The sequence below is a fragment of the Phalacrocorax carbo genome, chromosome 1 (genome assembly GCF_963921805.1).
Source record: "Phalacrocorax carbo chromosome 1, bPhaCar2.1, whole genome shotgun sequence".
Classification (NCBI taxonomy): domain Eukaryota; kingdom Metazoa; phylum Chordata; class Aves; order Suliformes; family Phalacrocoracidae; genus Phalacrocorax; species Phalacrocorax carbo.
In genome coordinates this window covers 206,592,143-206,610,263 of record NC_087513.1, presented here as the reverse complement: position 1 = coordinate 206,610,263, position 18,121 = coordinate 206,592,143, and the positions used below count along the sequence as shown (strand labels likewise).

The 18,121-nt window shown below is 42.8% G+C and overlaps 2 protein-coding genes across 2 annotated transcripts in view; one reads left to right on the top strand and one right to left on the bottom strand.

The window, feature by feature from the left end:
* The window catches only part of DEUP1 (deuterosome assembly protein 1), a 70,368-nt gene extending 66,528 nt beyond the window's left edge, over positions 1-3,840 (top strand). Inside the window, exon 17 of the mRNA XM_064449920.1 lies at positions 3,608-3,840. Within this exon, the coding sequence (XP_064305990.1) occupies positions 3,608-3,778 (171 nt within the window). The 3' untranslated portion in view covers positions 3,779-3,840. The remainder of the gene's footprint in view (positions 1-3,607) is intronic.
* A 7,230-nt stretch (positions 3,841-11,070) lies between these two features.
* The window catches only part of SMCO4 (single-pass membrane protein with coiled-coil domains 4), a 28,836-nt gene continuing 21,785 nt past the window's right edge, over positions 11,071-18,121 (bottom strand). Inside the window, exon 2 of the mRNA XM_064441376.1 lies at positions 11,071-12,151. Coding sequence (XP_064297446.1) covers positions 11,840-12,019 — 180 coding nt within the window. The 5' untranslated portion in view covers positions 12,020-12,151 and the 3' untranslated portion in view covers positions 11,071-11,839. The remainder of the gene's footprint in view (positions 12,152-18,121) is intronic.

The window sequence follows — 18,121 nt, the reverse complement described above, 5'->3', positions numbered from 1 at the left end:
CTCAGCACTTGTGGGTGCATTCCATTGGGGCCCATGGATTTGTGAGGATCCCATTTGCCTAGGTGATCCCTAACCCAATCCTCCTCAGCCAAGGGGAAGTCTTCCTTTCTCCAGATTATCTCTTTGACCTCTGGGGGCTGGGATGCCTGAGTGCCAAATACTTCAAAATAGTACTGCCAACTCTGTGATTGAACCCAAACATCACAAAGAGAGATATTTGTGACCTAGCCCACGAAGGAATAAATGTGCATGCAGACATGGCATTCAGAATCTCAGGAACGACTCTTCGTATGAAAACATTGATGATGTATGGATCAGAAATGCATGTGTTTATGAGGAAGACCAGAAGGCAGGTGATCTCCCTCCAGATTTTCTCAAACATTGGAAAATTAACGTTCTTTTTTATCCCTGCTAAGTTCAGGGGTTGATAGAAGAGTGTTGTGGCACAAAGTGATCCAATACCTTTCGGTTCCTTATTCCTACATGGCAAATTAAGTCACTTCTTCATCCCTGCCCTGTTAAAACACTAATTTGGGGGGACTGAGAAAAAGAAGTTTCTGCTTTATCATCTGTGAATTTCATTTTAGGAGCCTTATACATCAGAAAGCCTCTCTCACTCTAGAAGGATGGTATTACATTCAGAACTTATTTCCAGCTATCACTTACTTTGAAAAGGGGTTTCCTATAGGAAGTCTCTAAATTTCATCTCAAGGTCTGCTGCAAAGCGTTTGAATAGAATAGTGCTTTAAAGCATTTCTCTAGTTAGTATCTTTTGGCCTGAAAACCTGCCAAAGGGCAGTTTTAAACCAGGATGAAAGCAAAAACCAAATCTGCCTCTAGTTGCCATGGAAATAGGGAATATCCCATTCTGACACAATGGGGCCTAGAATAAGAATATACAGGTGTAATAGAATTAGCCTTTTCAACAAAATATTTGAATATTTAAATCATTTGTTGCCAAGCTTACTACCCTGGACTTCAGGAGAGCAGACTGGGACCTCTTCAGGGATCTGCATGCTAGAGTACCATGGCTTAAAGCACAGGAGGGAAGAGGGGCTCACGAAAACTGTTTAATATTCAAGGATCACCTCCTCCAAGCTCAGGAGCAGTGCATCCCAACAAAGAGGAAGACAGGCAAAAATGCCAGGAGGCCTGCATGGATGAACAAGATGCTCCTGGACAAACTCAGACACAAAAAGGAAGCCTACAGAGGGTAGAAGCAAGGACAGGTAGCCTGGGAGGAATACAGAGAAATTGTCCAAGCAGCCAGGGATCAGGTTAGGAAAGCTAAAGCCCTGATAGAATTAAATCTGGCCAGGGACATCAAGGGCAATAAGAAAAGGTTTTATATGTACATCAGTGGAAGACTAGGGAAAATGTGGGTCCTCTGGAAGGAAACAGGAGAGCTGGTTACCTGGGATATGGAGAAAGCTGACATGCTCAACGACTTTTTTGCCTCAGTCTCCACCAGCAAGTGCTTAAGCCACACCGCGCAAGTTGCAGGAGGCAAAGGCAGGGACTGGGAGGATGAAGAACCACCCACTGTAGGAGAAGATCAGGTTTGAGACCATCTAAGGAACCTGAAGGTGCACAAGTCATGGGACCTGAGGAGATGCATCTGTGGGTCCCGAGGTAACTGACAGATGAAGTTGCTAAGCAACTATTCATGATATTTGAGAAGTCATGGCATTTTGGTGAAGTTCCCACTGACTGGAAAAAGGGAAACATAACCCCATTTTTAAAAAGCAAAAAAGGAGGACTCGGGGAACTACAGGCCAGTCAGCCTCACCTCAGTGCCCAGCAAGATCAGGGAGCAGGTCCTCCTGGAAACTATGCTAAGGCACAGGGAAAATAAGGAGGTGATTGGAAACAGCCAACATGGCTTCACTAAGGGCAAATCATGCCTGACAAACCTGGTGGCCTTCTACGAAAGGGTTACAGTGCTGGTGGATAAGAGAAGAGCAACTGACGTCATCTACCTGGATTTGTGCAAAGCATTTGACACTGTCCCGCACAACATCCTTGTCTCTAAATTGGAGACGTGGATCTGACAGATGGACCCTGGATGGATGGTGGGTACAGAATTGGCTGGATGGCCACACTCAAAGAGTTGCAGTCAATGGCTCCAAGTGGAGACCAGAGACGAGTGGCGTTCCTCAGGGGTCAGTATTGGGACTGGCACTGTTTAACATCTTTGTTGCCAACATGGACAGTGGGATTGAGCGCACCCTCAGCAACTTTGCTGCCTGGGATGGTCAACATGCTGGAGGGAAGGGATACCATCCAGAGGGACCTTGACAGGCTTGAGAGGTGGGACCATGTGAACCTCATGAAGTTCAACAAGGTCAAGCGCAAGGTCCTGCACAAGGGTTGGGGCAACCCCAAGCACAAATACAGGCTGGGCAGAGAATGGACTGACAGCAGCCCTGAGGAGAAGGACTTGGGGCTGTTGGTTGATGAGAAGCTCGACATGACCCATCAATGTGCACTTACAGCCCAGAAAGGCAAATGTTTCCTGGCTGCACCAAAGGAAGTGTGGCCACTGGGTCGAGGGAGGTGATTCTCCCCCTCTGCTCCACACTTGTGAGACCCCACCTGCAGTGCTGTGTCCAACTCTGGAGCCCCCAACATAAGAAAGACATGGACCTGTTGGAGTGGGTCCAGAGGAGGGCCTCAAAGATGATCCAAGGGCTGGAGCACGTCTTGTATGAGGACAGGCTGAGAGAGTTGGGGTTGTTCAGCCAGGAAAAGGGAGGGCTCCAGGGAGACCTCAGAGCAGCATTCCAGTATCTGAAGGGGGCCTACAGGAAAGCTGGAGAGGGACTTTTTACAAGGGCATGTAGTGATAGGACAAGGGGTGATAGCTTTAAACTAAAAGAGGGTAGATTTAGATTAGACATAAAGAAGAAATTTTGTACGATGAGGGTGGTGAAGCCCTGGAGCAGGTTGCCCAGAGAAGCTGTGGATGCCCCATCCTTGGAAGTGTTCAAGGCCAAGTTGGATGGGGCTTTGAACTACCCGGTCTAGTAGAAGGTGTCCCTGCCCGTGGCAGAGGGGTTGGACCTAGATGATCTTCAAGGTCCCTTCCAATCCAAACCATTCTATGATTCTATGACCTAATTCTTATTTGATGCGCTGACAAATAAACTCTCCCTTTTACATTCCAGGAAAAACAAAACCAGAGATTCTAGACTAATAACTCAATCAGTTATTAAAACTATTTAACATATGGTTTAATTAACATAATAAATGTCAATCATCTTTCCCAATATATGATCATATAAAGACAGAAAATTGTCTTTCTCTTGGTATTACAGCTTCTATGCTAAGTTTTTTTCTCAGTCCACTGTTAAAAATTCATGTTATAGAATTGTATTTATCTATACAAATAAACATTTAATTTATTTAAACAAGCATAATATCTTTAGGCAAAAAAATAATTATTTCGTATTTCTTTTGATAAAGGCATTCCAATGAATGCATCTTAAATATTAGCAAAAAGAATTAACAGAAATTGCTGCTTGAACATTTAGAACTTGTTCCAGCAGAAAGTCACTCATGTCCTTTGCTGGCTTTTACTAACCATGATCTTCTATTCATTGCTCAGTCTCCCCCCGAGATGTCCTTCCTTGCAACAACAGAAAAGTTCCTTCAAGAGGAAGAGAAACATACAAGAGAGTTTGAAGAACGATTAAATTCACACCTTGAAGAACTGCAAAGACATTCTGAAAATACTCTTAAAAAATATGCCTGGATACAGCAAAGCAGGCATACGTAAGCCAGTCACACAATTAAGAAAATAAAACCTAGTAATCACCCATGAGATTCTTAGAACTAATATCTGCAACTAGCTGCTTAAGGTATTTAGGCATGTTGCCAGTATGATCTATTTTTAACACCAAGGTTTCAATAAGATAACCATTACCCTACAGGTTTAGGTGTAATGCAGCTTGACTCTATTACAAAATATCATACTCTAAACATATTCTGAAATACACAGGTGGGTTTTGCATAGTTAAATTGTGTGCAGCAGAGACCCTGTTGCAGTGCTGTAAATTAGGAAAGATACTTTCAATTCTGTGATGTACAGAGGACTAATAAGTGGAATTATTCCCTTGACAATAAAATCAGCCAAGAGAAATTCTCTAGGCCGCACAGAACAAGAATAATAAGGGCCTTTAGCCATGCCATAGCTCCTAGCATAAAGAGCTTGTCTATGTTCTGGTTATTCCTGCCTATAGAAATAGCCCTTGGGACTCTTAAAATGAGAAGTTTGGGCTCTTTCTTTCCTATGCTCTAAGCCATGCAGGTCCATGAGGGGAACACAAATAGATGAAGCATGTATTTTGAAGCCACTGTACTGCCCCTTTTACCAGACCTATAGACTTCACCTGGGGCAGAGCCTGATCTCAGGTGCTTTGCATGCTTTACACTAATACTTCATGATTTTAAAATCCTGTGTCAAAAGCACATGTTCGGGTGCTGATGTTTCGATACTATGTGTACTTGTTGTTTAGCTACATTGGAACAGGGAGAAAACCTTTTAACTTCAGGCAACTTTTTAGGTAAGTCCCTAAATTCTTTATCTTTTTCTACAACATAAGAAAACATTATAAAACTGAGCAGAGTTAATGCAACTCCATGTGCTGAAAAACTGCATAATGTTGAGATTCTTTTTATTTGCAATTCATACTGAATTCTATTGCTGTGCAAGCGAAACAGAAATTACAGACAGTGTTGATGAACCACCAATTTCAGTGAAAGAGATACTGAAGAAGTGCTTTCCTGCATATACTGTTGCCAACTTCCTGGAAAAATCTGGATAAAAATAATACCAGACTGTCAAACAGCTCCAGTTTGTGAGTAAAATGTCTCATTAATATTCAAGACCACAGCAAAAATGTAAATTGTTTTTTGAAGCTATATTTCCATTAAGACAAAATACACTACATCACACTTACACAAAATACCAAGATTTTAAATACCAGTTTGGTTTGGTTTGCAATAAAATGAGTAATGAAAATGAGGACATCAAAGAACATTTTACAGGAAAATTCAGGAAAATTACTAGACTCAGCTGGAGGAACGAGGACTGAATAAAAAGATGATGGAAGGACATCTGAACAAACTAAATATATATGCATCCTCAACTCAAGGCAAGTTGCATCTGGGAGTTTTAAAAGAACTAATGAAGACATTTAGGAACCTGTGGAAATGAAGCTAAATTTTAAGCTGGGAAAGATCTGTAGAAGCAAAAAGACAGAAAAATGTTGTCTTTCAGAAGGGCAAAAGGAAAAAAAAAACACGGGATATTAGCCAGTTAGCCAGATTCTTTTGCCACTGCAGGATTTAATCATACAGCAAGACATTATGCTCCAGATCTTCAAAGAAATGTATGTGTCGGAGTCCAGTCCAGGCGTGAGAATCCCTCTCATGATACAGGTCTGTGTGGTGATACAGAATGAATTAATGGAATGATCAAAAAATGAGTAAGATATTTTTCTAAAGCTTTTTAAGATCTGGCCAAGCTACTAACTTTGGCTAATGAAACAACAGAGTTAGTTTCAGCCTGCCTTTTGTGTAACACCATATAATAAACTCCCCATGAAAAGCACTGCAAACTGCAAAGTGCCTGTATCTGAACAGCCTACTTGTGTACTGTTATTTCCTGCTCAGAGCATATTATGCCACAAATGTCCTGAGATAGTATGGATCAAAGTGCCGTGTTTTTAACACATACTTAACTGAAAGGTCACCCTTTTCTTCGCCAGCCAAAATCACGCAAAGTTCCACATCTGACAATCCCTAATTTAAACGAGCCCATTGCTGCAGATATAGTCAGAGCCACACCGCTGGTTCTGAACGCTTTAACTGCATTAAAAGGTAGAAACTTGATTGAACTGGTGAGAGGTTTCAGAAGGAAAATACATACTCCTGATGTTATCACGCCAAAAATAGTGCGTACAACGTGTACCACATTTCAAGTTATTTGGAAAACTTTTTAAAGAATGATGGACAGCAGAAATAATGAAGACTGAGAAATGATATACCTTATGAACAGGGACTGGAGATGTATGTACACTGTCAAAAAAAGCAATAATCAGAAGGGTCCAAGGCTATAAATGTCTGAAAGCACCAATAAAAATGAAAAAAATGAATTATTAATCATAAGTTCATTTGACAGGACAAGGTGCAATGTTCAGGAGCTAAGGATTAGCCAAAACACACAGAAAATTTCTGCTCTACTTTGTGAATAGCTGGGCAATGGAAAAGTCTTGTAAGCTGCTGGACTTCTTTTATGATTTTTCAAAGCTTTACTGAAAAGCATTTTTTTGGCTCCCAGTTGAAGGGCTTGTTTTAAATAAAAAGAACAATGGTTCAGGCTGCCACCAGCTTTTTTTGCTGAAGGAAAAACAGAGGTCATGTACACACAGTTGCCGACATGTTTCATCGAGATATAATTTCAAAATAGTTGGTGGTAAAAGAGCTGCCAGACCATTGCTGTCCAGTTCACTTCCCCAGATTTGCTCTGATGGGGCTGTCAGTGAAATGACAGTAACTGAACAGGAGCATTTAAAAGTGGCTCATATGAAAGTTGGGTATTTAGCGCATTTTCTTCCTACCGTTTCTTACTCTCCTTTTTTGTATGGGAAACTTAGGAGTATAAGAATGGAAGTGTGTCAGAGAGACGGCGGGTACTCTGAACCATGCAGAGAGGAATGCAAACAACAGCAGCAAAACACAGTGCCAGCTGAACACAAAAATGGACAAACATGAAAAATCACAGGCACGGCTTTCCTGCTTTTCCAGTGGGTGGACTTAAACAATGGCTTTAGCTCACCCAGCCAGAGGCTCATCAGCCTCTGCTGTGCTCAGAGATACTACAGGAAGTGCCTAAACCCCCAGTCTCACTGTTCTGGCTTCATCACAGTGTGATTGGTTATAATTCCTGATTTAACAGAGGTACAACAAGCTCACACATTCAAGCCTGGCCGCCACCACTTAGTAATTTAAAACTAGACTAAACTCCACCAGTGGGAGTGAGAAAGAAGTCATCAACAGAGACTGTCTAACGAGATGAGCCCCGGGGGATCATACGTCTATGGTATGTCATGCCAGTCATTGACATTTTATTTACACAGCCAGCTCAGGCATGTGCTAGCCGCTAACCAGCCCCAGCCCTTTCTGCCCATGGGTCTCCTGGAGACTGGAGAGCTGGAAGGAGGCAGAGGGCACTGGGGAAACCTCCTCGCCCTGTATCACACAGGTGATGGGATCACATTCCCACCTGCCTTTGCAGCCTATAACAGCCAATTACATCATTCACAGTCACTTTTCCCCCATTTAATTCTATGCAAAATAGCTATGCACTAGGTTTTACACCAACTGCCTTGTGCTAGGGAAGCTTTTTTTCTTCTCAGACACAGCCGTCTGCTGAGAAAATGCTAGGTTAAAGATTGTTCATAGCAGAGCTTATTCGAATTGGCCAAACCAGTGCGGGAACTGTGTGTTGTTTTCTCCTCACTGTAGGGATCAGATCTCAAAGTTCACTGTGTCTGAGCTACTATTTAACCACATGGACACCCTCAAATCCATAAATAGGCTGTAATTTAATGTACTGCATCTAAATTTCTGCTTGTGGATTGAGCAACACCCCTAGACACTGATACACTGTGCCCCAGTGTCCCCTCCTAAACCAACAAATCCATCAGTTTGTCCTCTAATCTACTCTGAACCAAACTGCTAGGGGCTTTGAAAGAGATTTATCAAGAATGCATTTGCCCAGTTACTTTACGGGAACGTGTTTGCATGCAAAGAACAGTCCTAAACCATCCCGTCACTGAATTTCCTGCAACAGATGCAAGATTTACTTGATGTGAACCCTTATATCAACCCAGATGGAGCAAGAAACCCTACAGGAGTCCTGGTCCTCAGTATCCCATGTAAGCACCACAACAGGAATTTCTTTGGCTGCAACTTTTTGACCGACTACAGGTGGCACACAGAAGACACCACCAGCTAACGGCTCCATCTGGAGCGATGATGACGACACGGCTGGGACACGGATGGCAGGACTTGGCTTTGCTGGTGCACAGGGTGTGACCTGGAACTACCCGCCCTGGTAAGAAACTTCGCCTAGTAAGAAACATCTCTGTGACGTAGCTCCAGAACAGAGGATTGAAGTGCAGGCTCTAGTTCACATCTTCCAGAGCCACGGGAGCATCAAACCTGCATGTGTACCATTTGGGCACCAAACATAAGTAATCGGGGGGGGGGGGGGGGGGGAGGTGCATTTTCTCTGCCACGTGTATTTAAAAGCACTGTTTTGAACATCAGGATGTAAGTGAACAATTTTTTGTTGATGGATTGAAACAGAAGACCGAGAGCCAATTTCTCTGAGCTCTGAAAACACGTGTAGCTCTTCCTTCAGACCACAGCAGCATCACTGGCTTCTCTCACTTGGTTTTGGGGAGCCTGGGCCATTTACAACACAGACGGGCATTTACCCACTGTGAGAGTACTTGACATGACTCCTTTATTTTCTTAGCACTTCGAAGACATTTATAGAACTCCATTCAAACCTTGATCTTTAAGTATTTGACTCAGATTTGACTTATGCTTTGAAAAATTGGTTTTAAAAAATTGCTTCTGTAACTTGATTTATCAGAAGGCAATGGCAGGTTTTTAATGACTTCACCTGATAATGAACACTTTTGGAAGCCATATTATAAGACACTGCCGAAGAAGTATCTCAGCATGAGTTTTCTGGTAAAATGCCTCTAATAAATCATTCAGTTTTGCCCACAAGCTACTGTATGCTGGGAAGAGGTTTGAAACCCTATTTCTAAAACATTTTTGAAGGCAACTGACACTTGGAGTAATACATACAGTTAAAAAAACAGAGAGACAGTTACACCTTTGGCTGAGAAGTTCACAGGAGTTAATATTTGGGCAACTGCCATTAATTTACTTCCCAACTATTTCCCAGTGATTTCGACAGTTTCTGTCTACAGAGGCTTCATACCATTCTTCCAAACATGTATTCTCACATCCGATACTAGTAAAAGGGAATTTGATAGAAAATGTCAGGCTCCAACTTCATTGTTTACTAGAGAAAAATATTTTATTTTTTTACGATTCAAACTGTGAAATCAATTCTGGCTTCTGCGTAAGAAACAATTCAGAATGTATAACACTATTTTCCTCTCAATTAGTACTCAGTAAAATTGCACATTTCAGGGAATTGAAATACAGAGTCTCTTATTAGCATTAAGCTATAGGTTCCTATTAATAAAATTTGGCTCTGAAAGGATGATTATCAGGACCTGAAGAATTTGCAGATGACAGAGACAAAGAGAGGGCATAAGAAAAAGCAGCAGAAATGAAACATCTCATTAGAGAAGTAATCTTAAATATTATTGAACCCAGCTGACCTTCTACCTATTTAGTCGTTATCAGGCAGTTAATTGCTCTTATGTGTCACAGACTCAACTCTTGCAGAAAATGAAGGGGAAAAAACCTCACATAAGAGCTCTGAACACTTTCAGGGAAGGCTTTCTGAATTAGGAGGTTATTGCTTGGGCTGATAAAAAAGCCCTGCAGGTAGAACAGACTGAAATAAACCTGTGACTTGGGGATGGGAAAGTCACAGGGACTTCGTTAGAGCCACTAGAAACTATCACAGAATGAGCAGGGACAGGAAAACCCTGGTTAAAGATCTATGAAAGAGGAAGAAGAGGAATCTATGCAAGAAGTTGGTGGAAAGTTTCCATCTTAGACGCCCAAGACACCAAGCACCCTGCACAACACACATACTTACGCACACTTCCTCAGGCAGCAATTTCATTCAGCTGAACACTGCCTTTCAAAAAAGGGCAAACTATCAGAGCTCCATCGCAGCCAAGCCTGACTGAGGATAGAATAAAAATAGGACAAAAAGGACTTGGTGCCTGGAAGAACAGAAATAGCTGGGAGACTACACAGACTGAATAATTACTTTTACAGAAGACCCATTTCATATCTCTCCAGTTGAAGGAAGCAGTTCTCAGCACCAAAGCACAGACAGCGTTCAGCCTCAGCACGTGGCTCGATGAGTACACAGGGGCTCCATAGCAGCCCTGTCACTCGCTGGGTAAACACTCTTTGGGTGTACCACGGGGACCACCTCGTCTGTGTAGTTTGTTGTGCGTGTATCCCAACCATGCCGCAAGTTCCGGGGCAAAAAGCCAACTTAACAGTTTATCCAAACTCTTCCTTTCAGTTCTTAGCAAATTTTGTATTTCAAAAACATCTCAGCCTGCAGAGCCAGTTTAACTCTAGGCAGCACCAACAGTGGTGGCACAGCAAGTGTCATGAGCCGTGGCCGTCCCAGCCTCCTTGGGTATCTTTCTCGTTCTCAACTGGGGCGGTTTGTAGCTGGCCATAGGCTCACCTCACTTTGGGAACACATGTCTTTTGGCAGGGAATTGCATTTGCTTGCCTAAATTATTTGTTTTGCAACACATCTTTGGTTGGCAGTAGCACCCTGCACAGGAAGAACACAAAGGGTTAACGCAGGAAGCAAGGCATGGTCTTCCGCCGGCACGCCTATGAACAGTCCCATCAACCTCCCTGGGCCCATCCCCGTGCCAAAAGACAGCCCAGGAAGTCAAGTTTTGAGGGGCCTTTGACTTTAGCACAGAAATATTTCCTGCCACACTTCAGTGCGCTGTAGCATCGCATTCCTCCTTGCCTGGCCTGTATTTAGGCAGCAGTTGAGTTGTCAGATTCCCTCCCCAAAGTCTTCTGAAGCTTAATACCTACTGACTGTCTTTATCATCCAAATATTTTAAGAGCTGTAGAAGAATACAGGATTATTGAAGCATTTTGATCAGAATTTGTAGTTTGATTTCTTAGAATAAACTGCCCAAGCTGTGCTCACAGCTTCCTTGGGGGGGGGGGGGGGGGGAATATCACGAGACAGCAGCTCACTTCAGCAAACAATTAGAGACCTAAGTTACACTAATGTTACTTTTCCTTCCTTTAAAAAATAATAATAAAAAAACACCCAAAACAAGCCAAACCAAGGGCTGTATCCAAAATCACCTTTTTATTGCCACTTTATACAGATTTAAATATTTAACATTCAGATAAACAGCTATCTGTGCTCATGTAGTTACTTGACCATAAACTGGTAGAATCTCCCTTTCCAACTTCCGTAAGATTCCTCCTGGCGGATCCTGAAGTATTCACTTTGCATGCTGGCATCTCACAGCAAAATGAAATTATTTTTGAGTGAACTATATAGTGTTTAATAAAAAAATTATTACACAATGTAGGCTTTCACAATAAGTCACATTTTTTTTGCAAAATAATTTGAAGATTCCAAGTAAGACTTCTCTCTTTTATTCAAAAAATAAATATATCCTTTCTGAATCAAAGCACTTCATATGACATTAAGTACAAAGAAGAAATGTACTTCTTTGGAAGTTCTGAAATAGACATACAAGAGCTCATGGGAGCAACATTATCCATAACAGTGATAAAAGCTGAAAGCTGATTTTTTACAAATTTATAGCAGAACACGATTTCCTTTTACAATATAGAGCTTCAAACCGATGTAAGAAAAACACCATTTTAAAAGTCTGAAAGGCACATGAACTGGACCATAAAACGTACTGGCACATTCACTAATACGTTTTATGTTACATTCCTAAAGAGAAACTGTGGGACCCTAACCAAGAGAAAGACTGAAAACACCAGCAAGTTCCTTTGTAAAGTACTAAAAGAGTGACAGAGAGTTCCTTTTGGCTCGATAAAATTATTAATACCCCAAAGCTAGAAAGTCTGAAAAGCTGCATCATTCAGTTGTATTTGGACGAGTCGCTACGTAAACAAATACAACAATCAGCAGTACTACCACAGCCAGCGTGGGAAGCACGACGGTGGTGATTTGTTGCCGGGCCTCTTGCATCGCCTGTTTTCTCTCCTTTTTATCTTTGGAGGTCTCTTTTTTGGGTTTTCCTCTCAGCTGCCTCATTCTCCTCTTAGGACCTTTTGTTCACTGGAACGGGGGAGCAAAGGCGGTTGAGCGGCAGGAAATAGTCCAAGGTCTTTTGAAACAAGGGGTTGAAGAATTCCTTCTCCTTCAAGTGGCTGGCTGTGCAAGAAACTACAAGAGATGGAAAAAAACAATTCTTTTGAGCAAGACCTATGCATATTCTAGTTATTAAAGCCCTTTGCAGCTCCACTTGGTAAATCTTTTCTTCAGCCGGCACCAATATCCATGCAGCTTCTTTCAAGGAAGTGGAATCGCAGTGCACTAGCTCAGCTAATCAATAACACTTCCCCTTAAAAACTACAGCAGTTCATCACGGCGTGTGCGTTTGTCCAAGAGCGCTGAACTTGCACTCCATTAAGCCACAAACAAAATCCAGCACCATACATTTTATCCTCTAAGGCAAACAAGATAACACAGCTAGAGACTTAAAAATAATATCAATTAGTCTTGCGTCAACACAAGAGTACTGGCTGCCCCTTCCTGTGACAGCAGCAGGCTCCCAACTGAAGGTCTGCAGCTCTCCACACACCTACTGAGCGAGGAAGGGCACACACGCACCCTGCCGTAAGGAAAAGCATTACGCGTTTATCATCCTCACCAGGTATTTATCAGAATAAAGGATATTCTAATAGGAAGAAATGCCGGGAAAGATCTGGTTGACTTACATTTCTGGCTCTGCTGCCATGCAAAAGTCTAAATCGTAACACGACTCAGTGCTGTCACTCTTAGTACAGCTGTCATTTTTATAAGAAAAAGATCCCAAACGATAACCAGCCTGGTTACAAATCACTAATCACACTCATTAAAAAGGTAGTTGCTCTGAAGTATCTACTACACCAATTTTTAAAAGCAGAAGTATCTATAAAGCGAGATCAACAAGAAGACCGCAGGATATGAAAGCCTCTGAAATTAGGAGAATTAGTAGGTGCTTAATACTTCCATACCCTCAGTTTTTCACCCTGAAGCTGCCTACACCTATGTAATTCACTGACCATATGGGGAGGAGGATGCCAGCTGTTTGTCTGTTTCCCTCTTTGCCACATCCCCCGTTTCTGCAGCAGCACAATCGCCAGACACAGGCCAGCTACAGCTAAACACACTTTTGGAGGCTAACAATTACTGGTGTCAAATATTGAGTTGAATTGAGAGTAAACTACGTACTGATGTTTTTCTGTCATTCCCTAACATACTCAGAAGAAAGCATATGAAGAAATTAGTGCGTCAATGTAACAGCCTCTTTTCTTTCCTCCTCCTTTATAGCAAAATATGAAGATAGTTTAGCGTGCTGCTGTAGGTGAGCATGTGTCAACAAGCAGAGCTGCAAAGCTTGCTCAGTTCACCACAGACACAATTTCCTCTCGATGTGTCATCTCTGGTCAACGCTACAAGTTGTCTTACGACTACTTTTTAAAAACAGAAGTGGTTTTCACTGAAAGTGAGATGCTTTCTGTTGGTATTTGCACTCAACCTTATTTGTCAGCCTGACCACAGAAGCAAAACGGAACTAAAATGCTCGTGGACAAAACAAGAATCCCCACCGATAGGTTACATGCAACTACAAAGCAGTTTTCATCGTTTCTCGTAACAGCAGCAACCTGCCTGCTGTGAATCTCATCTAGCCAATTACGTTGGTGAGATAGTGCGCCAGTTAGGGTAAAATGTTGAGTAACTCTAGTAACTCAAACTTATGGAAGTGACCAGACTATCAGAGCAGCCATGTGGTACTGGGAAACCAAGAGCAAATCAATGGGTCAGTATTTCCACCTCTACATGGTTCTTCCCGGATGCAACCTGAAAAAACAACAAAAAATGCCATCAAGTGTGACAGGATCCCAGTGCTCAGCTGGACTCACCAATGCTGCATCCCACACACACACACCTTTCATACAGTTGTTTCTTCTGATCGTAAGCTTTGCCAATTCAACCGGGAGTCTGAGGCAAATGCTTCATTTCAGTTTTGATAAAGCATAAAAGGAAAATTTTGGTGATTGGAATTATTTTCAAAAGAGGAAACAATAAAGTTCAAGTCTTAGAAAGAACGAATTCCTTCTGCAAGCTGCAGCATTAGAATCGAAAGACGTAACAGATTTAGTGAAACCAGAAGTGGTCAGTGAACTTCCTAATGGGCAGGTAAGTAGCAATTGGATGGAGCAACTATACACGACGCCCTGTTCCAGTCTTTTAATCAAACAGGACTACTTCATTTCTAAACTTCCCTAACTGTGTCTTCTGAGCAAATCCTCAGCTCTCTTACTGGTTCAGGCCAGAGCCTTTGGTATTCCACCTTCTGCAGGCTATGGCTTTCTGGCTTGGTTTTGTTGTTTATCACTTCTCTAGCTAATTATTTAATTTCTTCTGGGGCAAAAGAAACCTCTATTTTACCCCTTCCATTTCTGTTTTGTTCTCTTCCTGCTCTGGTCACAAACTTTATTACCAAATTCTAGAAAAACTACTATGCAAAATGAAGTTTTACATTCTCCCTTTGGGATAGCTAGACAGCCAGGGCATCTCAGGCTACAGTATTTTCATATTGTTTTCTGTCTCTACTGTTAACGTATGTCAGTGGGTTCTGTATCTGGATTACTCACCAGACCCAAGAAGCGATGGACAGTAAAAGCCTGTGGGACTTTCTGCGTACCATAGTAACAAACGGGAGTTGCCATGAAACCAACCTCTCTAACAATAAATGCATGCCTTGCTCTGTGCAGCATCACTTGCTACCCAGACATTAAAAACATCAGGATGGTTTCTTCAAGTCTCTTGAATATTTCATTCTGAAGCAAAATTATACCAAGTTAATTACATATACTAGCTAACATCTGACGGCTTAGAACAGAAAGCCTTCCCGCAAATGTCAGCAGCACTTGAATTGCAAGCTGATGCTTTCCAGTTTGGGAATCTGGCATCAATCTTCAAATACGTTTCCAGTAGGTTGGGTTACTTGGCTTTGCTACTGGCAGAGATGGACTTGCACAGAAACTGGCCCACAGTTTTCAGAGAGATGAGCCTTAGGGTTCATCTTAACTGAACCATAAAATGGAAGCAGTGAATCTCTGCAAGTTGCTGCCAGGCACCTGCTGCTGCTGGGAGCCCGGACGCAACTGCCAGTATTAGACAGTTGCCACAAGACACAACGCTCCCCCACATGAAAGGTCTGGGATGTTATACGCGCTCCTATGTTTGTGCTGGTACAAAACAGCACTTAAAAAACAGCGCTGGGCTGCATAAAAAGCAATTCTACAGCCCATGATGTGCAAGCAGAGTAAGAGCACCACAGCTATCCCCTTCCACTGCCAAGCCTCCTACCAGCCACCCTGGACATCATTGGAAGGCAGGAGCCTACTGACAGTTATGGAAAGGACGAAAAGGATACATAAAGTATGGCAAGTCAGGGCCAGGGCCGGGACTGCAATGTTAGGGTCTCATTCCCTGTGGCAGAGCCCACAACAACAAATTACTGAGCTATGTCCTTCAGCCAGTAAACACCCTGCCTGTGCACTGGGAAGGCAAAATTCAAGCAAAGAGAAGAAGGAAATATAGCATTGGGATGGGTGTAATTAACAGTCTAGTTAGCACTGCTCATTTAAAAGAGTGAGTAGCTATTGGAAGTGCAACGAGAAAGTGATGAAGAACAGGTACTTCAGTCTTGTGGGAACTGGAACTGTAGCTATCAGCGAACCCCACGCTGCAGAAGAACTGGAAACTCACCTTTTCTCCTCAAATGGAAGCTGAGAGTCTCCATTCCTAGTCTCCCCCGAACAGGAGAGGGCTCACTGCCACAGGCTATACGCAACCTCCTACGGCTGCTTCCTGCTTCTAGGAATTGATCAACCTGGCCCATGCTGCTTTTACTGGAAAGTCAGTGACTCCCTCAACTGGGACATTTATAGGAAAAGCAGAGAAGGGCTTAACACACTCTAGCAAAACTGGAATATCCATAGTCCACAACAGTGTGACAGGAGTCTGGCACTAGCCAGACCGTAATTTCACTTTCCTTTTATGGATTTTGCAATTTAAAATTTGGTAATAAAATTGCATGGGGTGATGAGATTATTTGTAAGGTCACTATAGCAAAGTTTTCCCCAAAAGCAGGAATCTGCTGGCTAGAAAGAAACCAACTCAATTGCCAAGTGAAGAACATGAGTGTTGGCTTGGTATATTTGTTTGAAACATCCATTTCAGAGACTACCTCTTCTGACACTGCAGTGCTCCAGCTTGACACTGAAAAGCTAAGGCTTCAAGCAGAACAAAACATTAAAAAGTTCGAGCTACTGAAGACAAAGCGAAAGACATCACTCTTCAACATAATAAAAATTCACAAATTTAGTACCGTGGCTTGATGTCTAGAGCAATTACATTCCTTCCTGCCCTTCATCCAAATTGCTTTTTATATATAAAAGTGCTCTTCATTCTACCTTCTTGGTTAAGTTACTCTGAACCATTTTGCAGAGCCAACCTCAAAACCTAAGAGCATAAATCAGTGGACTTGATGAATCCACTCATACCAAAGCTGAAGCATTTGCCAGCACCTTAAAGCAAGTCAGCTACCATTAAGCAGGGGTAATTTTGTACCAGAAAGCTGTAGTGAAATTTGTGGGGACTTGTGTCAATCAAAACATATCAACAATCTTCCAACCAGAATTCACGGCAATCAGCCGTCTCTTTTTTTTTTTTTTTTTTTTTTAGAATTAACCCTGACCATTAGTAATCAGCAATTAAAAGCTCCTCATACTACACATGGCTATTCCCACGAGCCAGGAACAGCAGCCCTGACCCCAGCTACATCAGCGCTTGCTGAGTATTGCAATCCTTCATCTCCTACATGCAACACATGCACAAAAGATTCTGTTTATCCGCACTTAGTGTAATTGCTCGTCTAGATGTCTAAAGAACTTATTATCACCAACCTTACAGCATGAATGTATTAACCATGTTAAGCTCAATAATTTTTCTCCAAATCCAAAATGACAAGTGTTTGCAAGCTAATTTGGATTAACCTGTTCTAACCTGCTACTGATACTGTAAAGTTCTGGAAGGGCAAAACATCTTGAAATTCAAATGATCTGACAAGAATTAATTTTTATCATTTAAATTTCCCCCTAGGGCCATGGATGCTGCTCACAAATTCAAAAAAGAAAACAGACAACAAAGCAGCAGACAATCAGGACACACTGTATTCAGTGGGGGAAAAGGACACAAGACACCTACACAGACAATACTCTTCAGATTATTTCAGCGGTGAAGAGCCCCAAAACCAGCAGTTCCCAATCACTGGGACACACCTGCATCAGAGTCAAGAACAACTAAACCCAACAATCTTACCAGCTTGTTACTTATTTCTGCTACAAGGCTGATTGCTTCAGGGTATATCAGAATCACAGAATGGTAGGGGTTGGAAGAGACCTCTGGAGATCATCTTGCCCAACCCCCCTGCTTGAGCAGGCACACCCAGAGCAGGGGGCACAGGAACTGAATGTCTCCAGGGAAGGGACTCCACAGCCTCCCTGGGCAGCCTGTGCCCCTGCTCTGGCACCCTCACAGGAAAGGAGTTTTTTTCTCATGTTTTAAGTGGAACTTCCTGTGCTCCAGCTTCTGCCCATTGCCCCTTGTACTGCAGCCACAGGCTGGAAGAAGAGTCAAGTCCAAGAGATGGAAAAAGGAAGAGGTGAGGACCCAAGGGGTAAGAGAAAGCCTGGTTAGCATGGAACCAGTCCTAAGCACTGAGTGGTAGTTAAAACAGCAGCACTCCCCAGTCTCATAATAAAGACCACCGTTCCCAGCAGTGAAAGACTGTTCCTTGCCATGCTGCCGAAACCCCAGGCTGCGGGCACAGCGTGGTCCCAGCAGGAGGGACACAGTGGCTCTGGGCAGCCTGGAGCGGCTGTGCAGGGCCTCATACACATGAGGCTTTAATCCTCCCTTACCTCGTGCAACTTCAACCTCACTGTGGCCAAGCCGGTGGCCACCACAAGGAGGTGGCAGCTTCTGAAAGAGCAGAAGGAAACGATGTGAGGCCCCAGCCAGTGTCGGAAGCCTGGGACCAGCAACGTGGCTGAAGTAATATCATTCTGGCTTCTACCC